We start from the raw sequence: 27,536 nt of genomic DNA, 5'->3' as shown, positions 1-27,536 counted from the left end.
ATTTTAACCCAAGTGACCAGCGCTTAAGTGAAGTCCGATGTACATATACCGCAAATATATCGCAAATGCTCCGGCTTTACGAGGCTCCATCATAAAATTGAATCATAACACTGGCAGTGCACGAAAGCGATGCTCAGGTGCGGTAAGTTAGTGCGAGTATGTACATGTGTACACTTCAATCGCCAGTCCAAACTGCGCCACTCAATTTGACTTGATTTTTTTGAGTTTGGCTTACCGCCCACCAAACGCCACCGTCGCTGCCAGCCGCTGAGCCACCAAACCGCTGAGCCGCTGAGACGCCAAGCGCACCACCATCGAGCCGCTGAACTGCGCTGATCCACCGACTGAGAAGCCGCCGTCAGGTGTTGTGGTTTTTGCGAGCCGCAATCGAGCTGAGTCTGTTTTCGTCTGCCTGGCAGCGCGGTTCTTGAACGCGTAACGCTCGCATCGACTTCAAAAATTAGTTTTCAAACCCGGGACTCAATTCACTGGATATACAAAACCGATTCGGTTCGGATCGCGGTGCGCTCCCAGTTTTTTCCACCTGTTGCAACCAATTTGGCATCGCTTTTTTCGCTAGTCTTGTGCAACAGCGCGTGCTGCAGTTGAAAGGCGCGTTTGGATAGAGAATTTATATATATTTCGAAAGTGGCAACGTAAAAAGATAGAAAACCGAGAGATATATCCCTGTGTGCCAGCCAGCAAGATACGTGTTGGCAGATCCACGAGCCCTCCAATTAGCCAGCAATTTGCGGAAAGCCACTCCAATCCAATCCGTGGCCGTGGGATCTGTGCCTGTGCAGCCAGCAAATCGGTGAGTCTTGAATTACATGGGATTATAGCCAATCTGCTCTGCTATCCGTATGCCTGGTAATCGTATGACATATGCCATTACGTATGTGCTAGGCAGTGCTAGTAGTAGTGGTGGTGCTGGTAATGTAGCTGGTGTTGATGGCTTTCTAAAAAAAACATACCCAAATACCCAAAACGGGTTGGATTCGCTCCGCAGGTGCAGGAGGGGCCGACGAAGAACTCATAGCCAATTGCCAGCACACAGGCATTCACGAAAAAATGTGTGAAATTTCATTGAATTTCCCAAATTTAATACACAAACAAACCCACTCGGCAATTGGGAAATAACTCATTGTTTTGCCAATGCAATGGCAAAAGAGTTACGGCTGCCAAAGAATCGATAATCGCCAGTTGGATTATTATATTACTCCCGTGGTCTTTGTGTCTTTCAAACGGGTTTGCATTCAATCGTATGTTATATATGGCCAAACCCAAAAAATAATTGATTAGATTGGGAAAAACATTCATTTACTGGATCAAGAGCAGTTCGATCAATATTTAAATTCCCACTTAGCAGTTCACTAATTTAGCAGAATAAATAATATTATCTGTGACATTTGGTTTTACAATTCCGTGACTAATTGTTCTGTGCTGCCTATCAAAGAAATTACTTAATGCTCGATATTTGTTGCCACTTTTGTAAAAGAAACTAAAAGGCCAGAATAGGAGATTAAATATTTAGAAGATATGCAGGAGCATTCAGTGCAATGTCGCAATAAAAATGTGTTGAATTAAATATTATTATATTACGTAAATCATATTTAAGCTGCGCAGAAATGTGCAATTTGAGGCAGCTTTACAAGCCATTTAAAATCCGTACTCAATTAGGCGTTGTAATTTGGAAATTAAAGTTCATAAAGAATTTAAAGAGTGGACGCCTCCAAGCCCTTTAAACAAATACTTTCGTTGGCCAAATTTAAATGGCAAAGAAATGCATTCAATGAAATATGCATGAGAATATCAACATATTGTGCTGGAATGCAACAGAGTTTAAAAAATCGATTTGTGTGCCACAATTAAATGGGCCTCAAGGATGCAATTAAAGTATCTAACTCTTCTCAAACTCTCAAACTCTTTAATTGAGGCGAGACGAGAAAATGGTGCTAAACTTCATGTCATAGCGATTCAATTAATTCGCAATTTATCAAAAGACTCGTAGTCGGGGGCATTGTCAGTGCCAGGGCTTTTTGATGCGGCCAAACATATTTCATTTGTCCACCACAAACAACTGGCATTCCAGTTCGGATGCGGATGTGGATGGGGATTCGTTGGGAGTTTGGGGATCCGTGGGCGGATGGCTCTGGTGGCCATGTTCCATGTTCCATGTTCAGTGGGCTGACGTGGTGGGGCGTCAAGTGGAAAATAATCGATGATGTGCCCGGGCACAATGCAAACATTGAATCAAAGTCAAATAGCATTAAACTTTTTGAACTTGCGAGGCGGGGCGAACCGAAAAAAATGAAATAATAATAAAAGTTTGCCCGCCTTCCAAGAGGCGTGAAAGCGCACACAAAAAAGTGGGCAAGTGGGGTGGGTATTTTTTTGGGTTCCAGGGTTTTTGGGACTCGACGCTGCAGTTTTGGATCTGCCGCCCTTTCCAGAGATTTTGTGCTTTTCTTTGTTATTTTTTTTTTTTTGGATGGATAAGCGCAGCGTTGCGCAAATATTTGACAAATCCCGCGAAAAGTCTGCTTATGTTGTCACCTCGCCTCGTTTTTTGCCATTTCTATCCAGCAGCGACCAGGAATGGGATAACTGGGATGGGATTTGCAGGGTGACTGGCACTGGGCCAGTCATGCTGATTAGGATTGCACCGGAAGACACTTGCCACTTGCCACTTACCACTTTCAGCGTGCGACAATGTTTTCGAATTGAAATCCGAATCGGAATTTGCATGCGAATACTCGCGGTGTAATTTATATTTCACACTTTGCGCACTTTTCATTTCGCTGTGCGATTTTGTTTATGCAATTTGGCCAACTGCCTGCCGAATGCCAAGACAGACAGCCAAGACAACGCCTCAGACTTCAGGCTGCTGGCTAACGAGTGCAGGCGCGTGTCTGTATCTGTATCTGCACCTCTATCTGTATCTGTATCTGGTGGATAGGGAAGACCCCCGAGATTCCCATACAGCAGGTGAAGGCGAACGTAAATGCGCCAATTTGTATGCAAGCAGCATTAATCGAGGGGTAATCCGGCAGCGATGCATTGCAGCCAGTTAAAGCCCAAGCCCAAGCACAAGCCGAATCCGAATCGGAGTCCAAAGCCAAATCCAAAGCCAGAGCCACTGCGTTTCGACCTGGCCAAGAGGGGCCGTCATTACGTGAGATGTGCAATTGCACGAAATTGATTTGCAATCGATAAATGTGCGAATATTGCTTCTGCTGCGAATTAGCAGCCAAACAGCAAAGTGGCCAAGTGTCCAAATGGCCAAGATGTCCGAAGGCGCTCTTCGCCTTGCATTTTCCAGGCGTGTTTAAGTATGCATAAATAACTCATCGGCCGCCTGACCATGAATCCAATTGGGAACATCTTCATTTAAATTGTTTAGTAGCCGAGCAATGCGGCTGAGTAATGTTTGCATTGTATCTGCATCTGCGCCTCCGGTATCTGCACATTTTTCAAGCTGCCAAGTGGCGACGTTCCGATATAAAGGTATGTTTTGAACACAAATGTTGTCAATTTTAATTATTTTCGGGTGATTCGTATAAAACTTATATTTGTAGATAAAAGTGTTACACTTGTAGCTGTTCATTTGAACACGGCCATATTAAATTCTGCACGCTCATTTAATTAGAGTAATTATATTTGGCACAGTACATATGTAGCTGCTCTGATATGTTTCATATTACACTTATTAATTATTTAACGAGCGCTGTAATATATAATTGTAAAATTCCTGCGGTCTGGATCGCCCACCTGAGTGACAGCCAGTTGATTTAAGCGGAATGTGTTCTTCAACTATAGATGAACCATTGACAAGGGGTTAACCAGAAACAGTGCAATTATTTATATATTTTAATGCGGCATCTGGGCGGAGGAGCATATAAATTATATTGTTGCTGCAACTTCCCTTGCTCGTAATACTGATAAAATTCAAAATAAATCCAATCGCCTCTCTTCTATCAAAAACGCTCCTTGGCCTGTGTGTGTATGTGTGCTCACGCTTTGTGCTGCAAAAATTGAAAAATCAAACACAAGGAAAACCACTCGAGATTCAGCAGTGCAATCGATTTCCAAAGCCACATTGGTGGTGGTACTAAAGCAGTTGTATTGGTAATATTGGTAGCATAGTAGCCACTGACAAGGTCAGCACTTTGGCTTTTATTTGGGGCCCGGCGGTTGTCGTATTCTAAGCAAATCGCAATTGCCATATAGCTGCAGCTATCTACTACAGCAACATATACATTTGCTAGTAGCTCGTTGTGGAATCGTTGTGGAATCGTTGTTGAATCGTTGTGGAAATCGTGGCCCGGCCGTAATACACGTATTAATCTTGCCTCGCTTCTTGTTAGATGTGGCGTTGTTTTTGCGGTGGCAGCTTTGCTTTTGCCTTTTTGCTCAGTGCTTTTGCTTTGCTTTGGCAGCAACAAGTGTTTAATTGCGATAAATGCACCTGACCGCCTTGAGCCTGAGCTTGGGTTTGGGTTGCGACTGGGTTCGGACTGGGTTTGGGCAAGGCTTTCTGGTTCTCTCAGAATCTCTGCTGGCCCACTGGCCAGCACTACGCGAAAAGGTCAACACAATTCGGCTGCAGACCAGCGGCATTGAACATGAACGTGGCCCGAAACTCTGCACGTAAAGTTGCCAATTTTTGTTTGTTTGTTTGTTCGTTAGCCAACGTTTTCGGCCCAATTAAGAGCGGGCCCATAAATTTGGCAGGGCCATTTAAACATAAACCCCGACCGTGTACATCCTGTAACGGCTTTTTAATTATGCATGTCGCTATGAAAGCGTCGCTGCTTTGGCACTTGGCTAAAAGGTCTGCCAGCGCAGGCAACTGGGTCATTACCATGGCCTGGCTTTGATCTTCTGCTGATGGGGCCGTAAAAGACTTACTCCAACAGGTTGTAAAGCCAGTGAATTGTCTTGAATGTAATGTGCCATAAAGACATAAATTACAGTTCGGCCCAGAGACGCTGAATATAGTGGCTTAGGTCAGGCATTTGCTGCCGCTTATTGGAGCGTTTTCAGGAGCACCTCTTGACCTTTGGTGGGATCTAAGTAGGGATGGGGCATCGTATGAGCTTCGTGTTTAGAGGAGGAAGAGTTCCACTTCCACTGGGTACTTAATTACCATTCAGGTATGCGGAAATATATCAGAAATATTCAAGGGTCTTAATTTCCTTTTAAATCGTATGGAAACCCCTTGTAATCTTGAGTTCAACCGCAACTGCACTCAATGACAACTTCATGACTCAATATTAATTGAATTATTCCAATTGAGACCTGATTTGCGGAGTGGAATATTTTTGCCAGACTTTTGGCAAGTCATCGGTTAGCCGAGCTACAGATATTGAAAAATGATTTGCATCATTTGGCAGGCAATAAACTGTAAGATTCGCTATTCGATTTCAATCGAAAATCACGCATGCCGCAGTCAGTGGCTCGGATCTTAGCCCACTTCCACTTCCTCGAGTTGCAGTGGAGCAGAACCCTGGAGTTTAACCCATTGCCGCCCAGTTAACCCATGACTCCGGAGGTGAGTCACGGATGGCAGAACTGCGCGGAATCGAAATGGAATCGAGTGCGAACGCAGAGTGCGTGAAAATGAGTAATAAGGGAAACATTGCCACAAATTGATGCACTACGCAGTGCTACCTTTAATTGAATTATTAATTATGTACCTTAATGAATGCATAATTGAATAATAAACTACGTGCACACGCCCCCACAATTGTTGTTCGCTTCGGCAGCGGAATTACTCGCCTTTTTTTGTTTTTTGTTTTTGCACTCTCTCGACCAGCCACTGTTAACCTTTTAACTTTTGTGCACCGAAACCGAACCAAACCGACCGGGGCGAACCAATGTTTCGCGTAGTAAACATAAGTTGGGGCTCATTAAGTAATCACATGGAATATTCCCGCAGCCAATTAAACCAAAAAGCCGCAAGAGGGGGCTGCGGGGCGGCGGGACTGCGAGTTCGCCGAGATGGATAGACAACATCGCTCACTGGCAGATACAGATACATATAGCGATACAGGCGCAGATACAGATACAGATGCAGTTGCAGCTGCAGATGCAGATACACATGCGAGTGCAGCATGCAGACACCAGATACAATTAAATTCGATTCAGGAAGCATTTATGCAGTTTGCATACATTTAATATATATATGTACGTATATATGTATATGTGTTTCATGAGTGTGTGTGTGCCGAAACATATGCATATGTATTTCCGCACGCACATACGCACGGGCAGCCATAAAACTGCAACTGAAGCTTCTTTGACGGAACATTTTTAAAATGCATTGTAAATAAATAAATCCGGAATTTCTTTGAATGTTTAACTGCTGCGAGTGGAACACCAACTGAAATTTCAGCGGAGTAGATAGTTAAAGTCCAACTGGCGGCAAAGAATTCAGCTTAAGGGAGCAATGTTTTTTTAGAATATTATAATTCATATGCTAATAAAACATTCAATTATTTGAATTGCATATTTGTTTGTAGTTTAGACAACCTTCACTAACGTTTAAACAGCCTATCGCTGCATAAATTATGATTTTCCATCGGCGATTGACACACAATATTGTGCTATTTATGATTTGCATTGCGTAATGCTTAAATGCAATCATCCAATTACAGAAATCAAATAAGTCGCTGCACACTTCGTATAAATCAAAGCGCATTTCCCCATAGCTTTCGGTGCCCCGAGCCGCACATTTTGGTATTATGTCAAAAATAATTCGAAAATCGTAGAAAAGCCGACATCCTTTGTTGTTGTTGCCGTTAATGTTGATGTTGTGCATTTGTAATGAGCCAGCATTAGAGCAATCGGCTCGAATTGGTTACGTTGTCCGCCAATCGAACAGTGCGCCCCGCCACCACTCACTTTTCCAGCCGCCCCCCGGACGGTTGTCAGTTGCACCACATTGGGCAATGCTGTAAAAAACAATTTGCTGACAATTTTCAGTGTTTCAATCAAACTGGTTTGACATAATTTCAGCAGACCCACGAAACGTTGCCAACCTGACAATCGCAGTGGCATTTATTCGGGGAACGGGACAAGTTTCCAGACGTTGATAAACTGGCCAAATGCTTCCATCCCGGCTCCAGCTCCTCCAGTTCCTCCAGTTCCAACCGATACGCAGTTCCAGTTGCAGTCGTTTCAAGACTTTGCCATTTTGTATCTCACAGATGCATAGATACGCTCGTACGTGGAGCGTTTTACACTGTTGCCTTACTTTGTGGGGGATTTTCGGCTTCGGCTTCGTTTTGTTTTGCTTTGGTTGCACAACTCGTGGGGCACATGAACCCCCTTTATTTTTAGCTTCCCACTTCATACGGTGCGTATACGTACTATTGACCGTTGTCTCACTTTCCTATTGCTACTCGATTTCCAAGCCAAAGCTTTGCCACGCTGACCACAACTAACTTTCTGGCTAAAAGCGGAAAACTAAAAAATATGAATGGGCTGGGAGCGATACTAACTAAAAGCCAACAAATGAAACAAATACGAGGAACAGTGGTCAGTTAATTATTCTATTTATTTTGGGTATTTTTCAATATTTTTCTAGTAAACAGCATATAAGAAATTTTGTAGTTTCCTAGAATATCTTTCAGCTAATTTATAGCCAAGTTAAGACGTAAGCATATATATACAAATACATTTAGTGGACAAAGCTTGTAGCTTAAACCATAATAAATAAGTTTTTGTTCGATATCTTTATTATTTTTTGTCACTTTAGGAGGTGTGCTATGACAAGCCTTTCATTTAAATTGTTAAAAACATGTATTATATTAAAGTAAATATTATTACCTCGTAAATGAAGAACAAGTGAAACACATATTCACACAGTTTTTGATTCTCTGTACGAGATACTTTTTCCATAAGAGGTCTGATCCTGGTTGAAATGTTCCACAGATTTCAGACCACTGCCGCCCAGTTCCTTGGCAGCTCACACACTCACTCGTTTGCATACGACTTTTGTGCTGTGGTAATATGTTTTAAATATTTGTTTAAAATATCAAAACGCACGTACGCTGGCCAACAGTACGTGGTATCTAACAGATAGATGTGAAAATAAATGTTGTTTACCCGGCCACTTGGAACCGGGAACTTTTGGAGGTGTGGTGCTGGGCCACTGAGGCACTAGATTCTCATGGCAACTTGGCGACGAGGAAGGGGAGAACACGTGAAATTATGCCCCGCCAGCCGATCCGGACCTAACGGGTTCCGCCTACGTGCCACCGATCTTGCTGGGAATCCGTCTGGTCTCGACTTCGACTCCGATTTCGATTCCCAATTCCAATTCCGATTCGGATTCGATCCCAATTCGAATTCGTTATGATTCGATTCGCAAGCGGTAACATTGTTATGCATTACGCACCCGAAAACCAGCGACGAAATGCGACGTGTGCGCGGGTTTGGTTCCTGTGCCACGGTTACCAATTGCGACCCAGTCCCAGTTTCGAAATCTCCATGCTTTTTCCCCACTCTACGTGACAGCATTTGCCGTTCGACCTTCGTGTGGCATCCAAAAAGGGTGCTTCAATATGGAAATGGGCGAAGAAAGCCCATCATTTGATGTGTGATATGTGTGATTTCTCCATCAGTACACTAAATAGGTAGAACTGATTTCGAGCTGCTTCCGTGCCCTAAACTGAAATGCAAAGTTCAGCTCTGGACAAGGCCGCAACCACAAAACGGTAGCAAACAGTGGGCAAAATAAATATACACTCGAACATCCCCATCCCGGCGGACTTCCTACAATTAACACTTGAGTAATTCGTTGGCTTAGTGCCCACTTTCATTGTCATGTCGAGCATGACCGGTAAGATGAAACCGAACATCGATTTATTAGGTAATGTCTGACCATTGATTAGTCAGCCGGTTGAGCGATTTGCCTGGCATTAACTTTCCATTCACAAATGCAACCAGTGCATGCCCCCAGTTCGGCATAGTCGATGCATGCAAGCGATTAAGCCCATTACACGACTCCTGCCATCGGCCCATTTGACTTGACCAGTCGATGCGAGAGTGGCCAGAACCAATGGCCAGAACTGCTGAACCAGTTACCAGTTACCAGTTGTTTCCAGGCAAATGCCCTCTCGCCTGCAGCTAAAGCTATCGATGTGGCACGGCCAAAGCCATGGTCAGAGCGGATAACATGGCGATCATATCCGTATGCAAAGTGCCTCGGGTCCTCCGATTCAACGGGCAGCAGGCCGCAGATGAGAAGCTGCAATAAAATAATATGAAATGGAATAAAACAAGAGCCAACCAAAACAAGGGAATCTACTATCGCAGGTTAACCCAAAGCGGTAATACCCTTATCAAAACTGGTGATTCTTAAAATAAAAACATAACACTCTAAACAATGAAATACAAATAGCTCTCCAGTTTAAAGCTGTATATACTTATTTGTAAAAATGTTCGATTAATGATGAGTAACCATAAAAATAACAATTGGAGTCAAGAACCTCGAATAGCAAACCAGTTTTTGCTTTTTGTTTATACACTCTGACAGTCTGTTTTTATCTTACAGCTAAGCAGTAACATTAAATGAAGCATGTTCTGGTTATTATCGTAGATGTTGCTGAGCTAGTTAGTATCTCTTAAGTACCCTTTCGTAGAGTATCGCTAGCACTGCATGCAGACATACGATATTGGCTATATGATATATAATCGAAGTGGCAGGGGACGCAAAAAAATGAAATCCAAGGAGCGGAGTAAACCGAAAGACGATTGTGGTGCCCTTGGAGGGGCTTTTCTGGGTTCGAAGCGAGTGAAAGGCGATTCTGAGCTCACTGAGACAAGAATCTAGCCCATGCTACACTTTAATTCCATAAATATATGTGTGCAAACGCGCTGACTGACTGATTTTGCATTTAAATCTCTTGTTTTTGCTGTTGCCGCCACGGCGATGTTGTCTGTTGATTTGCACAAACAAATTTTGTCAACAAGATTAATGCTAATTGAAGTTTTTCAACTCGCCTCGAGACGAGACCAGTCGATTCCGAAGTCTCTTGTTCAATGAAAGTTTTGGCCAGGGTTCGCCTTCAGCGGAAGTTTGGCCAAGTGCGAAAAGTTACCAACCGAAATGACAACGTGGTGATGATGCTATAACTACGATAATATAATGATTTCTTGGATGCTGGGATGCTGGTCCGGTCGGATAATGATTAACTAGTTGGTGTGATGGCGCTGCGTCTGGCTGAGTTGATCATGACTTTTAATTGGTGAATTTCTCGTCCGAGATTCCATTAATGACCAACTAAGTGACCAACTAACCAACTAACTAACTAATTGCTGCACGGGGAGTGTCTGCAATTAACAACTGTGAAGTGCCCCAGCATTGAACTTACGGAGCTGCTCTTGAATCGCCCGCCCCGCTACAATTATCACCTGGCCAACTCCCCATCACGTCCTCCGTCTGTTTGTGATTGCCCGTTTTTATCGACTTTTGGGGCAGCTATGGGTGGCGCGGAGAACACTGGGCGGGATTGGAGGTCTAGGTCTAGAGGCCACTCTAGAGGTTGCATCCATTCATCCATTTAGATAGTGCCAGCGAAGATTTAAGATGTGAGACTTGGTTAATGCAGATGCCATTGAAACTGATTGGGAAGACGAAGAAAAGAATACTTGAACATGTGAAGTTTAAATTATTATCAATGCGAACCAAAACGTTTGTCCTCAAGCCAAATATGCTCGTTATATAATAAAAATTAATTTCGGTTTTCAAATGATTTCATTCCACTTTTGGCATTCAATAAACTTTATTTAACACTGTGAATATGTTTGATATCGTAATGTCAGTTGGTTTGAGCTTTCATGACTGAAACATTTCAATTAGCACAAATTGGCTTTTCAAATTAAGATAATCTAGTTAATTTCACGAAACGGAATCATAATGAAATAGCCAACCAGGAATTAATCCATTCTCTACGAGCGATTTTGCTCTTTTCGCATCGAGAATTTAAGTGCTCCTCAAAAATTCACTCTGTTGCGGATCTGAATACTCGATGGCTTAAAAATCGCATTTGTTGCTTTCGGCGCATAAAGGTTGAGTGCGGATAAAGTTAATATATCAGCTTTAAAAACGGTCACCAAGGGCGCAGGACGTCAATATGGATGTCCTTTATCCTGCATCCTGCATCCAGCATCCCGAATCCCGGATCCGTGTCCATTTCCATTCCCATCTTCGATTGCATTTGGCTGGGGGATTCATTCAATTTCCATTCGTCATTCAATCGGGCATGCAATTCAGTTATGAAAACCGAGTGCTGCGTTTTTATTTTGTATCTGTGTGCCTGCCTGGACCACACACACACACACGCACACATCGACGCACACACACTCAAATTTGTTTGCATTTATGAATATGTATCCCGTCATAGACTCATTTTTATGGGTTCCTTGTTTACTTCTTTATTTCGATTGCGTTTTTACTACGATTTTCCCTTTTTTTTTGGGGATTTTCTCTGGCCATCTAGGCCCTATAAAGCAGAATGTGGGCGTGACCCATCGGTGGGCGTAATGCAGGCGCAAACACACACACACACACACGGACATAGAGTGGAGCATAACGAATGTTTGGCCAACGTTAGCTCCCCATGTAATCGATTTAATCATAATCCAGCTTTTACTATTTATTGTTCTGAGTTATAGTATAAATATGTATGCGGGCTGCATTAATACAAACACAAAATATTATCCCTCCTGCTATTGTTGTTATTTTTCGCTCCGCTCCGGTCTGATTTTGTTGCTAGCTGACTTTGGCTCCATTGGAGCATATTTATGGTTATAGTATGCATAACTGGAGGCAACCATAAAGTAATAATATGAAAGCGACCCACCCATTCGCCGCCCGCCCACTTTTATCCTTCGTCTACTGTTTCATCGCAGGATTTAAGGGGGCGGAGCACGGAATTCGGGGGCGTGGCGCACTGGGTAGCGGGTAGTGTGCAATCATTGATTTTGGTTCAAGTTAGTTTTTCTTATGCAAATACGCCAGAGCATTTTCCATTCTTACCCTGTCCGCACACTAGCCTATATATATGTATATTTATATGTTTATGTATTTGTATATGTAAATATATATCCTCTCGAGCTGTGTGTGTGTGCCAACGCCAGTGGGCAGGATATTGAAATATCCGGTTTACGCTTAAGTATTTATTAAAAATAAAAAACACAAGCCTGGGCTTTGAATTTGATCTGATCGGAGACCCTTGAAATTGTTTCTGATTTCGGTGTTGCTATTGAAAAGTCTACTTTATTTCAGTTTCAGCCAGGTCGGGTATCTTTCTATGATTAAGTTTCAATGGCTGTTTAAAGTGCTCAGGGTGCTACAAACAAAAGCTGCCACTTGATAAGCCCCAAATGCACAGCATTTCATTTCCCTTTCATTTGCCACATTTTTTATTCACCTCCCGTTCCAATCGAGCATAAAGTCATTTAATATTTATTGAATCAAGTGGGATTTGTTTGGTGGTAACCAGATGAATATGCTGAAATCTTGTTAAGGAAGGCTCATCAAAAATCGAAAAGTATGTTAGCCAGCGGTGTCCAAAAGCAAACCATTTAATTAACCCAATCACGGTAATAACTTAATTATTTAAAATTAGCCAACATTCGAAAGAGCTCTAAAAAGTTATAAAAGTTTCAAATTACCTGGCCGTAAGTACCGAAAACTCGCCACACTTACTCCGCAAAAATAGAGAAGAGATCCCCACGAAAACGTACTCAATTTAAATGCAATAAACAAATGTATATTGCTCCCATTCTGCCATCCTGGCTGTAGTAACTTTCCCAAACGGATTTGGTTGAGAACAATGTTTGCATTTGAAATAAATGAAGTAATAACTTTTATGCGATGTTAAACATTTTTATGCAGTTCGCAAAAGCGGTGCGGGGGAAGCATTTTGCTTTATGGAGATTTTTGATTTGCAACAAGCAAAATAAATTGAATGCAATTTGTGGGCAGCATAAAAATGAGCCAAAACCCATTTCGCCCCCGGTCATTTTTGGGGGCGTGGCGGGGTTCAGGCCTGGGCTCGCTGGGTTGAGTGCATGTATTATCCACAAAATTCGTACATAATTACATGTTTGAAGGAAACTGCTTGTGGCCACGACCAGACACAATTTTGCAATATTTTTATTTTGCTGTTTTTGGTTTGTCTTTTTTGTTTTTCACCCATGTTGTGGGTGCAGCAGCCACAAAAACAATAAGTACAGCATTGGCAATCACATGAATTAACAATGGGGGAAAAATCTCAGAACGGGCAATAGAAATACAATGGTCGAGCAGGAAAAATGGGGAAAATTGTCCGAAGAAAAAAAGGGGCAACAATTTCGCTTCGAGGCCAAAGGTCACCCCATCTGCAAGAGATAAAAAGTAATGAACAAATTGCTACAACAACATTCAGCACTCGTCGTAAAACATCTTTGTGCCACTTTGTGTGTGGGTCAGTGGGTCGCTTATTGTTCTTCGTCCTCGTCTTGGACTGGGTCTTGTTCCTTCGAAATTGGTTTACTCGGGGGCTCTTGGGTTTATTTGGGGGTGGGGGTAACTACACCCGCAGGCAGTAGACTCAATGAATTGGGCGTCACAAACGGCATCGAGGGCTGGGTAAGAAGTCATCGTTTAGCAGAGCATAGCAAATGATTTCCTACGAAATTTGTCACACAGACACACCAAACAATCCGCACGCACAGTGATCCGACTATACATGTGCACGGCCACCGATATAGATACAGCTACAGCTACGGTTACAGTTACAGATACAGATACTTTGACAGTCCGCAGATACAGATACTGCGCGCGGGGGCACAAAGGCGGTGGCGGCTGAAGGAGGCCGGTGGGGCGACAGTAAATAACATGCGCAATGCCAAGATAAAGTGGCAAATGAGCAACACCAACAATGCCACAATGGCAGCGAGTACAGCGAGCACAGCGAGCACAGCTACAACAGCATCATCAGTGAATAACGAACAAAAGCCTTCGTACGTGTTAAGCACTCATTGCTGTCAAACATGCCGCGCACTTGACGAAGAAGAATGTTGGCCGCGACGTATGGGAAAGCGGGCTGGAAGTGCAACACTTGCGACTGATGGCCATCATAGCCAGAGATGCCCGTAGTCAGATCAGCCAGAGATCACATCCTCATCGTACATACATTACATATCCGATATAAGAAGCTATAGAGCTTAGCAACTTAAATTATTAGCCCTGCAATTGAAATGAAGTCCGATAAAAAATCTTCGATGTAAGCATAGTTTACCAAACGTGGTTAAATAGTGGTTAAAACATTGAAATTGGTAGAAAGTGGCTATACACTGAAATAAAACTACGCTGAACAGTCTGAAAAACTGTCATGATCGCCGGAAAAGTAAGCCAAGGTCTAGTCTGCACTTCCGATGTTCGCTGCGTTTGTTTAGTCTTAACCAAATATTGTTACGTGATAAGCCAAGAAGTTACTACAAATGTTCACAATAAGAACCAAATACATAAAGTCTGGCTGTAATTCTTATACCACTTTGGGTATTAACCATTAGAACTTATGTGCAGTAAATGATGATAAGCCAATAAAATTACAAGCTCTTTTGACCAGATCTTAACGTTTGGCAACGAAAAACCAGTTTCAGCCGCGTGCCCCTCAAGGATTTGGGAGCCGCAAAATATTAAAAAATGATTGCCTCGCGATGTGCACGACGAAGTGCTCAGCTCTGAGAGGCCACACCCATTCCACATGCCCAGTGCCCCCTGCCCCGGGGCTCCCTTGCTACATCCCTGAATCCTTGAATCCACGCCCGCCGACACGCATACGCCCCGTGTGACGCGACCGACACTTGAGCCGGCAATCAGGCTCAATCGTTTGGGCCAGGACGACGGACGAAGGACGAAGGACGAAGGACGAGGAGCGGAGCTTGCAATCTGGGGCCGGCACTCACACATTCGCACGTACGAGGGCCGCTGCCTGGAAATGTGAGCTATGCCAGCGCAGAAACAACAAATATAAATCGTTAACAATAAATAATCGTCTATAGGAGACGACATTTGTTGCTCCGTTTTGTAGCTGCCGGATTCCTTTATGCATTTGTAGTCGTATTTGTAACACAATTGTTTATGCCACTGCGGCTTGTTGTTCCCTTTGCCTTTGTTGCTTTGTTTTTATGGCCAGCCCAGCACCACCCACCACCCACTGCCCACCAAGCTCCACAAGCCAACCACCACCCACCGCCCATCGCCCATCGCCCATCAACTGGGCTATGGAGCATAGTTTATTGTTATTTTATTGGGGAGGGCCCTCTTTTAGGCTTTCGCGTGCTTTGTAAATAATTCGTGCTCGGCGCGTTTATGACGTGATTTCTTAACCGTTTACCCCCCTCGTGCTCCGCTCCTCCTCCCGCTGCTTGGCCCCATCACCCAGTAAGTGGGTCGAGCCCTTGCCACGCCCCCTCACTTTAGTTCCAGCCATGTCGCATGCCACTTCGAGCTCAAGAGGCTGCAATTTCAATTTGCGAAGAATTTCCATTATGACTACTCACTCCACTGATACCCTTCACCGAATCGGGTATTCTTGGAAAGGGGACTTCAATTGGAACATAAAGAGACTGGCTTGAATAATTAATAAATAAATTATGCTTTCAGATGGAATAAAGATAGGCAGTTCGAGAAATGAAATTAAGTGCAATAATCAAACTGGTAATGGGTATCTCCTAGTCTATGCAGCACTGTATTTTCAGCAATTTTAATATGTGACTGCATTTCAAAAAGCTTCAACTCTGTGAGGACTTTGTTTTAGTTTAATTGGAAAATATCATACGTTATTTATATGTATGCAGAAACAAAAATCAAAATTACATTCAATTATAAATTACGCGAATTGGGGCGGCGAGAGAGAGGGAGGCGGAATGCTGGGGAGAGAGGGATAGAGATAGCAATTGAAAACGATTTAAATGTTTGCTTATTTATTAGCGCATAAATTTGTTTTTGCATAATATTTTTGCTGGGGCCTTTTGTGCATTACATGCCAAATGATTGTTGTTGCATTGATTTTTGCCGTGATTTTCGCCATTATGGCAGCAAAAAATCGCGAATGAAGAAAAAATAAACCGATTAATTAATATAAATTATAGCGGAGCGCATTTAATTTATTTATATTTTTTTATTCGCTACGCTACTTTTTTTGTTAACGCCGATTTTGTAATGTCGTGTTGCTGCCTTTGTTGTTGTCATTGATAATGAGCGAATTATGTAATTACAATTGGCAATAGTGTGCGTGCTTATGTGTGCATGTGTGTTTGTGGGTGTGCGTTTAGGGTTTCCACAACTTGGAAAAAATGGCCATAAATGAGCAGGTGTAATAATGGCGCAACAAAAAATCGAAATTAATTTAGAAATTGTTCACTGCCCTTTTTGTGCATTGTTTATGGTATGAAAATTTTAAATTAACCTTAAATGTATATTCATTATAGCTGGAACGAAACCAATCAAATTAAAATAAATCATAATAAAACGCAATTAATGTTTAATTAATGAGAATTCAATTAATCGAGCGGCCCGATTGAATTGTTTTGCCCCTAATTCGTAGAGGCTTTCAGTTCATATGATTCCATCTCTTAAGCTTTTAAACTATGAAATATGAATTCATATTTTCTGAAAATGAGTTAAATCAGCAATTGAAAAACCGTTAGGGGTAATATGATTTAAATAAACAGTAAAGTAGCTCGGTTTCCATTCGGTAGCCCAATAAAATAAACCATTTGGCTTTGAGTTACTGACAAACTGTCCCTTGGGGTCAAATTCATATTTAACTGCACTTAAACCCCATTTCGTTGGATACATTTCACCGATGATGGCTCTTTGGGCCAGTAGCTTTGGGTGGCAGTAGTGGCTTTGGCTGCGTGCAGATGAAGATTGGTAATTTGCCTATTCAATTTGGCTTTGATTGCCGCTATGGCCATGCGAAAATGCGAGTATGAGGCAATTGCTTGGCAATATTTGCCTGGCCAATACATAAACGTTATTGCCAGCCACACACCATAACCGAAACTATAGTATTTGGTTAAACGCTCGAATTGGCCGGCAGCTCAGGTGTGTCTGGCTCTGGTTACCCAGAAGGCAGGGCATCGGGCTGGGGATGGATATTGGGATCGGAATGCAGTGGTGTATCTTGCGGGTTTTGTGACGCAGGCGCAGCTCCCCCAGCCGGAAAGATATGTATGAACCGATAGCACTCGGAATATATACTCAAAGTGATATCTGTGCAAGATCCAAGACACGTTGCCCCGCAAAGTTTCATTAATTTAATTGCCGCAAATGTTTGTCACTTGTGTAAGATTTGTAATTGGATATTCCGAGTTCGCACACGTTCTGCTCGAAAGATACGTGTAATTAGCATTTTCCAGAAGCTTTTCGCAGGGGCGGATTGTCTGGAAACCTGCAGTTTGCTCAATGCAAACATCGGACGCTGGATAAAGTCGTTAAGACACCGCGTTTCGCCAACAATAGCTAAACTTCGCAGTTCCCATCGACTGACTGCAATTATACCATCGGCGACCCACTAAGTGGCATCGCACACACATATTATCCAAAGGTCGTTCTGGCTGCGGGTTCCAAGGAAACAAAAAGGAAAAAAAAACTGCGGAACATGCCCTAATCCCTGTTTAATGGGGTCTGCTGCCATCAGATCCCATTGGAAAGATTCATTTGAGCAGCTGTTAATTGGCATTGGCTGCGCCATTATGCCACCCGGCTGGCCATCAACTAGACGCTGTCACAGACCACTCAATTTCAATACCATTGCGGCTCATAAAATGACGCATCAATATAATCAAAATTATCATTACCACCAGCGCTGAGTGGCCTGGGAAATGGAGCCCGGCAGCTCCGAGATGGGAAAAAGAAAAGCGGTAGTCGGGCGAGAAGCCACAACGGCCACGATGCATAAGCGACATAAAAACTATAATCAATATCCATATCCATTAGCGTTATCGTATCAACGAACTCGAATAATAATAGCGTACATATGTATGGATAGCTACCGCAGACGCAGCGAGGACACGACTGCTGTCCGCAGTCCACTGTCCGTTGTCCCGACATCTATACGGACACGGACCGCGATACGGACACCGGCACTGCCACTGGATGGGATGGCCATGCCCATGCCGAGCACGAGGATGACACCCCGTGGAGCTCCTGTCTGCCCGCCCATTTGTCTTCACGTAATTATCTTTTAATAGATTTAACGAACACTTTTCGCACCGACTCTTTGCTTGTGTGTCAACTCAGTGACAACAGCAAAAGCAAAGCAACAACGGTATTAACAAATGGCAAAGAATGAAATCGGCTGAGCGCAACTTGTGTCGGCCTCAACGAACTTTGAATGCCTTACGGAAATAAGATTATTAGGTTTAAATAATCTGAATTAATTGGTCACACTTTTGTGGGAATAACTGTGACACTATTCGAAATAATTTCTATAACTATTTGCTTACAAAGTAATTGAAAGTGTAATCTAATATAATCGCAGTAATTATACACGGAAAATTGCTTTAATAATCATTGTAAACACTGGAAGATGCTACCAAATGTGGGTCACAGTCATGGCCACCTGGCCATGGAAGGGTATACCCGGTGCATCGGTGGCAATATACATGCGAATATATATACTATATAGCACTATAGTCCCGACTCCGGACCCAGTCAGACTCTCAGACAGGCCAAAGCCAACGGAAGTCGGAAGTTGTATGGCACATGCGGTGGTCGTGGCGGTTGCGATGGCGATGGCGTCTGCACCACTGGTAATGGCGATGCCAATGAGGCGAGTGGTGGGTGGGTTGGTGGTCTGGTGCTCCTCCTGGGCAGCTCCACACAGAGAGGGCGATCGCCAGCGACGGCCATGCTTGGCCATTTCCATTTTATGGACTTTCAAACTGTTGCTGTTAATTATTTCTTCTTCTTTTAATGTGGCCACTGGTGTTGGCCGCAGTTCTTACTTATGCCGCCCCCTTTTGCTTGCAGGACCTTTTCTCGTCCTGTTAACGATGTTGCCATCGCCTCCGTGGGCTGATGATGATGCCGCTGCTGATATTATGCGCCACTTTCCCCGCTTTCCTCTTTGCATTTCGCGGTCTTGTGGCCGTTGTTTGCACTTTTCCACCATTTTACACTTTATTACAAAAGCATTAAATAAAATTTCAAAGCAAATGAGTCTCGTCAAAAGTGTTCGACGAGGGTTTGGGTTTTCCGAGGCCGGGAAAAGCGAAGGAAATGCGGGGGAAAGTGGGCGAAAGCCGGCGGTTCTGATGTAATTTTCGATTCGCATTTGGGTGGTGCGAACAGAATTCCATGGAAATAAGCAAAGTGGTGCAGTCGCTGATTTTTGTTTGCTGTTGGCCGCGTTGTTCTTGCTGCTGTTGTTGTTGTTGTTGCTCTCATTGTTGCCGATGTTATGTTGTTGCATTGCTAACCGGGCTGATTCTGCCCCACTTCCCCACCCAATGGGGTGCACTTGTTATTGTTGTGGTTCATACTTTTGTTTTTCGGCCCATTGTTACCCGAAAAGTTTTTCGCGTTGTTGGTGTTGCTGCAGCTGCTGTTGTTGTTGTTGTTGTTGTTGTTACTGGCGGTGCAGCAGCAGGCCGGCCAACAACAACAGCAACAATTACAACAACTACAAATACCGGCAGTCTGGTGCACCGCACGCAAACAAGCGCCAAAGTAAAAGAAGTACCAGAAGCGGCAACAACGAGCCCCACAGTGGTTAAATATCTGCACCAAAGCCTTTGCGAAAATAACTTTGCGTTATAAAAAGTTCGGAAGGAACGAGCCAACTTACTTTTACATTTGGAAAATACGCAGGGGGAAAATGCACTGTTGCAAAATGTATCCATAAAATAAATAAGAACTACGATTATGAATCAAACACATACATATTAAATTATATAGAAAAATACATATAAGCTGTATCCGTTAGTCAAAATATGCATATTTTAAATCGAAAAAAAGTTCAGCATATAACAACAATAGTGGTACATAAAACTGAGATTACAATGTTAGAAAAAAATTCAAAAACTTTAAAGATATGATAGGAAGGAACTATGCATATGAGATTCTTATAAATATATTATAGTTGGTAGCTGATTTCTCCATCCTTCAAGTTGATCCCACATCCAGGTTTTTACCCACTTCCTTGACCAATTTGCCCCACTGTGCCGAACTGTTTCAATTAGCTGCGCTTCGATGTGCATTGACGATGGAGTTTCGGTGTCGACAACTGATGGGGGGAGATGGGGCTATGGAGAAGTATCTGCGGCTGATACTTAAACAATGTATAAATTCGTCTACAAAGTCGCACCCCTGCACCCGCACCCATCCCCTGGCCCTGTTGCCGTTGCCCCTTTTCACTGCGAGAAGTTCATTCAGTGCGTACAGAACGTACAGAGTACCTTTCGTAGCATTTCTGTTGCATGGAGCAATGGCTGGTCGGATGGACAGACGGATGGACGCGCTGTGGTCGTCAACGTGGTGCAATCAGCTGCAGTGGCTTTTTGGCCGCACTGCCAGTTAGCCAGCTAGTCGAGAGTTGGGTTGTTTCTTTTTTTCTTTTTTTGGCGGCAGCGAGGTGGAGGAGCAGGGAGTACTAGGTGATATCCACTCAGTTGAACGGAGCTGGCAGGCTGCCCGGCTGCCTGGCTGCCTGGCTAACTAAGTGTCCCTGCTCGCCCCGGGGAATCCCCGCCTTCTGTCATTGGATTGCAGTGCGCTGCTTTCGTCACTCATCCGACTGAGTGAGCGCCAAGCCAAGCGCGAGTGGTGTAAAAGCTTCTCAATTGGTGTGAAATGCAACACCCAGCGGCCACAGAGGAACTGCATCGGATCGGATGAACTGGCCAACTGGGGGAGTGGGTGGTGTGTGGTGGGTAGTGGGTCGTCGATGGTGGGTAATGGGCAATGGTTAATGGGTAATGGGAGCTGCTCGGTTTCCATTTGCAAATATGGCAAATATGGGTTAATTGTGCGAGACTTTGACTGGCGCGAAATTATTTAATTTCCATTTTCATATCGAATTCGAGCTGTCGCGGTCGCTTTGTCATCCCAGCCCTTTGCCTTCCTTTTGGGGTCTCTTTGTCTGATTCCGCCCATTGTTCTTGGCGCGTTGGTTGTTTGCTTGTCGAGCATTTTACACGCAGACAGTGCGCGCCGAAGGTGTAAAGTCATTACAGGAGTTTTTTTGAATTTTAATGCTTGCAAACAAGTGGGATACATATCACTAAAAAATAATATAAAAACAAGTAAAGCGGTATTTGCTTTAATTCGATTTCATGTAAGCTTTAAAGTACTTCAAGGCAGAATGGATAGTAATTATTTAAATGAGTACAATGTAGTAGCCATTGTAAATACTACAGTTTTTTCACGCCCTAATCGCCTTGTAATTTTAAAATTATCCAACCTGGTCACCCATTTACATAGCTAATTAACCAACACCCACAATTACATCGATAAATTGGCGCTATAAAGGCGATTTCTGAGTCTAAATACCTGGCTCGAATGAAATTGCTGGAAATACGGTTGTGAAACACACTGTACGGGTTCTGTTTGTTCTGCCCCCGCTGCTTTTGTTGGCTGAGATATCCGACTGCGGAACAATGCCCTCTGAGCTTTGATTACTTTATCATTTTCGTTCCGGATTTCGCGACTCCAACGGCGGGGTCTGCCTTTTCGGAAAACTTAATTCAATTGACCGATGCCTTTGTTGTTAATGCTGCCCTGCCTGTAATTATCACCATTAGTATGTACTAACCACCAAGGCATTCAGTTTTCAGCATGGCATGTGCGCATTTGAACGCAAATTTCAGGCGTCATCGAACTGCCAATGTCTGACATTGGACACTCGAATCGAATTGGAACTGAAATTATACAATTGTATACACATGTGAGTTTAAGTAACAGGTTGCATTTCCCTGCAAACGGGTTGGCTAAAATATGCGGGTCCAGTTCGAAATTTCAACTTCAAATAGTTGCCTACTTCAAAGATTCGGGTTCTCATTTGTTATCGCAACTTCAGCAGCTTCATTTCGCGCTGCTCTAGCTTTCGAAAATTTGAATTTTATTAAATTTTTTCGAGTTTGCTTCGTTTTGGTTTTGCTTTCATACCTGGTTTTCTCTGTGTTTTTGGCCTGTGTCAACAGGTGCGTCTGGCACTTCATTAGGAATTTCCCTGACGCGCTCCACTCCTTCACTCCGCCATGTCGCCATCTCGCTCTCTCCGACTAGCCCTTTCTCTGTTCCGCCTGCTCTGGTCTGCCAGGAGACGAACAAAGTTTTAATTAAATTTCGAGCTTTACTGGAGCGAAATTTACTTATATATATATTTGATTTTTAGTAGCCAAGAAACAGTCGCATGGCCACCGCTTTGGGGCTCTTGTAATTGGCTTTATGGTTTTCGCTTCCCATTCATCTAGCTCGAATTAAAGGAATAATTTCCCCAAACTTCTGTTCAGTTTTCTGTTCTGTGAGGGGGGCGGTGAACTGAATGGGTGTCCAGATATTCAATTAAGGGATTATCTGTGTCGCTGAAAGCGAATGAAATCGCACTTCTTTTCACTATAAATTTCGTTTTAAAGTGGGTGGCACGTTCTCCTAAGCGGTTTTACAACTGATTAGCAGCTTGCTTTATTTAGTTTAAAATTCTTTAAATTTACGCCAAATGGTTTAATGAACTTATGCGATCTGATTTACTGTTCAAGAATTTCCTGTTTGTACCCCAATGTAATCCCATTTACTTTCTCATCCTACAGGTAATCAGAAATCATTTATCCGTCCGAGATGGATGATCCCAAAATAATGAACATTATGAACGGCATGAAGTCGCTGGAAGATCATTGTCAGCTCATAAATGACGTGAAGGGTAAGTGACCAGTCGACAAAAAAAAAAAAAAAATGAACCAAGTGCAAACAAGAATTCTACCCAAGATCAAGTACCCAAAACGCAAAACCCCACCGCAAGCCCGGAAAAATAAAAGGCATTTATGTGAAATATTACATTAGCGGGGGATGACTGCCTGCGGGGGAGAGTGACAAGTGGGGGGAGCGGGGTTTAAAAAAAAAATGTGTTGAAATTGACAAATTATGTGACAGACTTTTTTTTTGTCTGTCGCCCACAGAATCCGAAGCGCCAACAACAATTGTTGACAATTCACTCAAAGTGGGCACCCCCTCCCTGTTGTTGTTGTTTTTGTTTCTCGTGGTGCCCCAAAGGGGGGCTCATATTGCTGTTGTTGTTGCTGTTGCTTCAGCTGTTGGAGTTAGCGTTGAACAAATGCCCCAAAGCGCTCGAAGAGCTTTAAACGCCGCACTCGAAACTCCCACTCGAGTCACTCCAAGTGAGGCTCAATTTCGCCGCGTCCACGGAACAATGATGCCCTGGGTAGCTGAGTGCTGTCGTTCTGATGGCTTTTGGATGTGGAGCGGTTTTGGTGGGTGGAGGGGGGCCCTGCCACATATCCACACTTTCACATTTTCAGTCTGAGGCTGGTGGAAGGGGGCGCGAGGCGATGCAAAGTGCGCTCGAGTTGCATTTAAGCCAATTAGCATAGGTAAACAAAACATTTGAGTGAGCCAGCCAAGTGCCTGTGGTTGAGTGCGGCCTCGGGCCAGGAATCCGCTCCAAGGAGGAGGTGGTGCTGGCTCGGCATAGCGGCGGCTTGCCGTGGGACAGGAGCCGTTTTGGAGCCGTTCGGTGCTCGGTGTCAGCTCTAGGTGTCAAGTTGTATTTGTATGAATGTGCTTGTAATGCCTCAGCCGGAGGCAAATGGACGAGGATGAGGGAGGGGCCGGCGGCGGCGGCACATCCTGCTCGGCAATGTTGCATTTATTATGCAATTATCAAGTGGCAATTGTGCCTGGGTATTGGGATCTGCGGAGGGGATCAGTGTGTGTATCTGTGTCTATGGGTCCCAGTTCTCCAACTGACAGTGATTTACGCCGACGATTGGCAATTAGGCGGCTCGAGATGAGGGCTAAGGCGAGTTGGGCCATCTCAAGATGAAATGCCATTCAATTGAGGAATGTGCAGAGCCCTTGCACGCAGAGAAATACAAGTGAAATTAAATCAAATATATATTAATTAAGCTAGATATTCAATCTCACTAATTAGGCATTCTCATGATGGAGGTGAGGTAGGAAGTGTTGTCCCGATGAATTTGTGAATCAGCTTTGAGCTAGCTAATAAAATAGTTGAAATTAAGCTATTAGATTCCTTTAGAATCTTCATTTGGATAACCAACCCCCCTTTTTTGCCAGTGCAGCTGGCCACACACGTGCAGCATATGCAACTGTGCGTGTGCGAGTATTTTAGGCGTGTGTGCGTTTTAGACAATAGATGAATGGCTCGACGAGCTGCTAACTTGCAAATATTTATGAGTGGCCCAGCAAGTGGCAGGCAACGGCAACCGATGCCGCAAACAACAATGTGGGCAGAGATGGATGGCCTCCGCTGTGGGTGGCAGGAGGTGGAGGGGGGTGGAGTTGGGTGTGGAGGATTCCTAGACCCATTGGCAGGCGGCGTTGAAACGTCAAGTGTTGTTGCCGTTTTGGCACTTTGGCAAAAATGCAGCCAGGAGCTAACCTCGTGCCCTCCCAACTATTTGAGTGTTTGTGGGTCTATCCTGTCGTCCTGCGATTGTGTGTGTGTATAAGTGCTTGTGTGCTTGTGTGCGTGTTTGTGTGTCTGTGTGGGGCGTGAATTATGCGGAATTGAAGTGGCATTTGATGCGCATTTAAATTCGTGACGGAGCTTCAAGTTGGTGGCAAACAAACCGAACCGAAGCGAAGCCAACTGAGCAAACAGATGGTTTTCGGTTGGGCGGGAAAAAGGGGGCCAGGAAGGACGCCCCACTGAGCCCACCATCAATGATGCGCATCAAATTGGCTAATTGTTTAATGACTGTTTGCATTGATCTCTTCCCCAGACGAGTCGCCCATGCAAATGTTCTACAAGGACAAGGGCGTCTTCCTTACTGGCGGCACCGGATTCTTTGGCAAAAGTAAGTTCCACTCGACTCGCAGTACGTGACTGGAATGCGGACCACATACTTACCACATCCCATTCCATCTCATTTCGTCTCGTGTCCCCAGTTATCATCGAGAAATTGCTGCGCGTCACGGAGGTGGGACAAATCTATTTGCTGATACGCACCAAGAAGGGCAAGGATGCCTTCGCCAGGATCGAGGATCTGTTTAACGATCCGGTAAGTGATGGAGACCTGCAAATTGTTTTCTCTCTCGCCCTGGCTAACTAATTTTAATTTCTCACTGTTTACAGGTCTTTGCCAAGATGAAGCAGGTGAACCCCAAGTACCGCTGCCAGATCACCATCATCAGTGGCGACTGCTCGCTGCCTGGACTGGGAATCAGTGCCGACGAGCGGGAGACCATCATGGAGAACGTCAACATCGTCCTGCACAGTGCGGCCACCGTGCGATTCGATGAGAAGCTGAAAATGGCCATCGCCATCAATGTGCACGGCACCAAGGAAATCATCAAGCTGGCCAAAGAGATTGTTAACTTGAAGGTGCGTTGGATGCAACATATACTATAATAATCCTATTATTACATTTGCTCCCCTTGACAGGCTCTCGTCCACGTCTCCACAGCATTTGCACACTGCAACATGGGGCACATCCAGGAGAGATTCTACAGTGGCACCATGTCTGGCGAGAACGCCTTCAAGCTGAGCGACTGCCTCGATGAGCACACCCTGAACACCCTCACGCCGACCATCATCAAGGGGTATCCGAACACATACACCTTCACCAAAGTCCTGGCCGAGAATGTGGTGCAACAGAGCGCTCAGAATTTGCCAGTTACCATCTTCAGACCCGGCATTGGTAAGATCACTCTACTACACCTCAAGATCATTATCAAATTGAATTACTATGATAATGATACATTAGCTCAGGGGCCGCCCCTGCCATTAAGTTGCACGTTGTGCAACAAGTTTTTTTTAGTAGAATTAAATAATACGTTCGCTTAGCATTCCGAAGTCATCGCTCTGTAATAAAATCATTCATTAAGCAACTTACGTTCTCCGCACTTTTTTTTATCAATATATTAATGATATGCTTGCTTGAAACCGGTTTTTGAGGGCGCTTCTTAGCCATTGACGTAAAAAAGATTTGAGATCTTGTTTTATTAAATATTAAAATATAAATTTAAAAATAAATTTCGCTTCATTTACAGTGATCACCACTTACCGCGAACCGGTCACCGGCTGGATCGACAACATGTACGGTCCGTGCGGAGTGATCGTGGGAATTGGATCCGGAGTGCTGCGGGTTTTCACGGGTGACATGGACAACAAGGCACACATTGTTCCCGTGGACATGTGTGTAAATGCTCTGTTGGCCAGTGCGTGGGATATAGCGCGGAACAAGTGAGTGCAGACTGGAAACACTAATTGAATGAGTATATTTAATTACCTAATTAATTTTTGCGCAGATACGAGACTCCGCCGATTTACAACTACGTGCCGGATGCGGACAACATGGTCACCTGGCGGCGCTACATGGAGGATGGCTTCGAGTACGGCTGTGACATCCCGATGCGGAAGTCCATCTGGTATCCGCGTTTCACCATCGTGCCGCACATGTGGCAGTACCACATCCTGTGCTTCCTCTACCACACATTGCCCGCCCTGGTCATGGACGCCATCATGGTGATAATTGGCAAGAAGCCCAGGTGGGTTTACAATTTATTTAATTTAAGCATGCTCCAACTACTTGAATTGTTCACCCACAGAATGATGAAGATCTACCGCAAGATACACAAGCTAAGCAATGTCCTCAAGTACTTCAGTTCAAACGAATTTCGATTCGACAACGATAATGTCAGGAAACTCACGGAAAAGCTAGATGATCGGGATAGGCGGCTCTTCGCCTTCGATATGCGCGATCTGGACTGGACCAATCTGTTCCGCGTCAGTCTCTACGGACTGCGTCTGTATGTGGTCAAGGATGATCCCAGCAACATTCCCGAGTCCATCAAGCGCTACGAGAGGTAAGGTGGATCCTCATATCGAATCTCCTTATTTTACCCAACTATTTATCTTTTCAGGTTGAAGGTCCTGCACTACACAACACTGGCTGTTTTCTACGCGTTAGCCGCCTGGGCGCTTTATGCCCTCGTCAAGCTCTTCTTATAGGATCCTTTAACTATATCTATCTTTCGTATCCATTGTAGGGCATATCTTGAACTCCCCAGTCTTTCGGTCAAGCTCGTAACACTTTCGTTTCCAGTAGTTGTTAGTTCTAGTTGTATGTATCGTATATATCGTTTGTATGTTTGTACCATAACCATATGCCCATAGTCATATGTTTGAAACGCTTTATCCGAATCTTGTATAGCTTAGTTCGTACGTCTCTAAATGTAAATTTGCAAAAGTTGATGGCGTAATGTGGATGTAGATGATCGATTACAAGTACAATAAAAACTGCTTCACATTTTGTTTGGGAAA

At 44.0% G+C, this 27,536-nt stretch overlaps 1 protein-coding gene across 2 annotated transcripts; it reads left to right on the top strand.

Moving 5' to 3' along the window:
• The first annotated feature begins 398 nt into the window (after positions 1–398).
• On the top strand, positions 399–27,536 carry LOC6612631 (fatty acyl-CoA reductase wat). 2 transcript variants are annotated; one of them, XM_032721309.1, is made up of 10 exons: positions 399–814; positions 22,822–22,931; positions 24,994–25,068; positions 25,160–25,272; positions 25,347–25,595; positions 25,656–25,911; positions 26,264–26,456; positions 26,522–26,761; positions 26,822–27,079; positions 27,137–27,224. In XM_032721309.1, exons 2-10 carry the CDS (start codon positions 22,850–22,852, stop codon positions 27,222–27,224), a joined length of 1,554 nt encoding a protein of 517 aa, XP_032577200.1. In that variant the 5' UTR covers positions 399–814; positions 22,822–22,849. The 2 variants fall into 2 exon arrangements, with proteins under 2 accessions (XP_032577200.1, XP_002037135.1); XM_002037099.2 differs by lacking the exon at positions 399–814 and having other exon boundaries at positions 22,850–22,931; positions 27,137–27,536.

This window comes from Drosophila sechellia, chromosome 3R, assembly GCF_004382195.2.
Source record: "Drosophila sechellia strain sech25 chromosome 3R, ASM438219v1, whole genome shotgun sequence".
NCBI classification, from domain to species: Eukaryota; Metazoa; Arthropoda; class Insecta; order Diptera; family Drosophilidae; genus Drosophila; species Drosophila sechellia.
The sequence above is the reverse complement of the archived record's forward strand: the minus strand, read 5'-3'. Positions and strand labels throughout refer to the sequence as shown.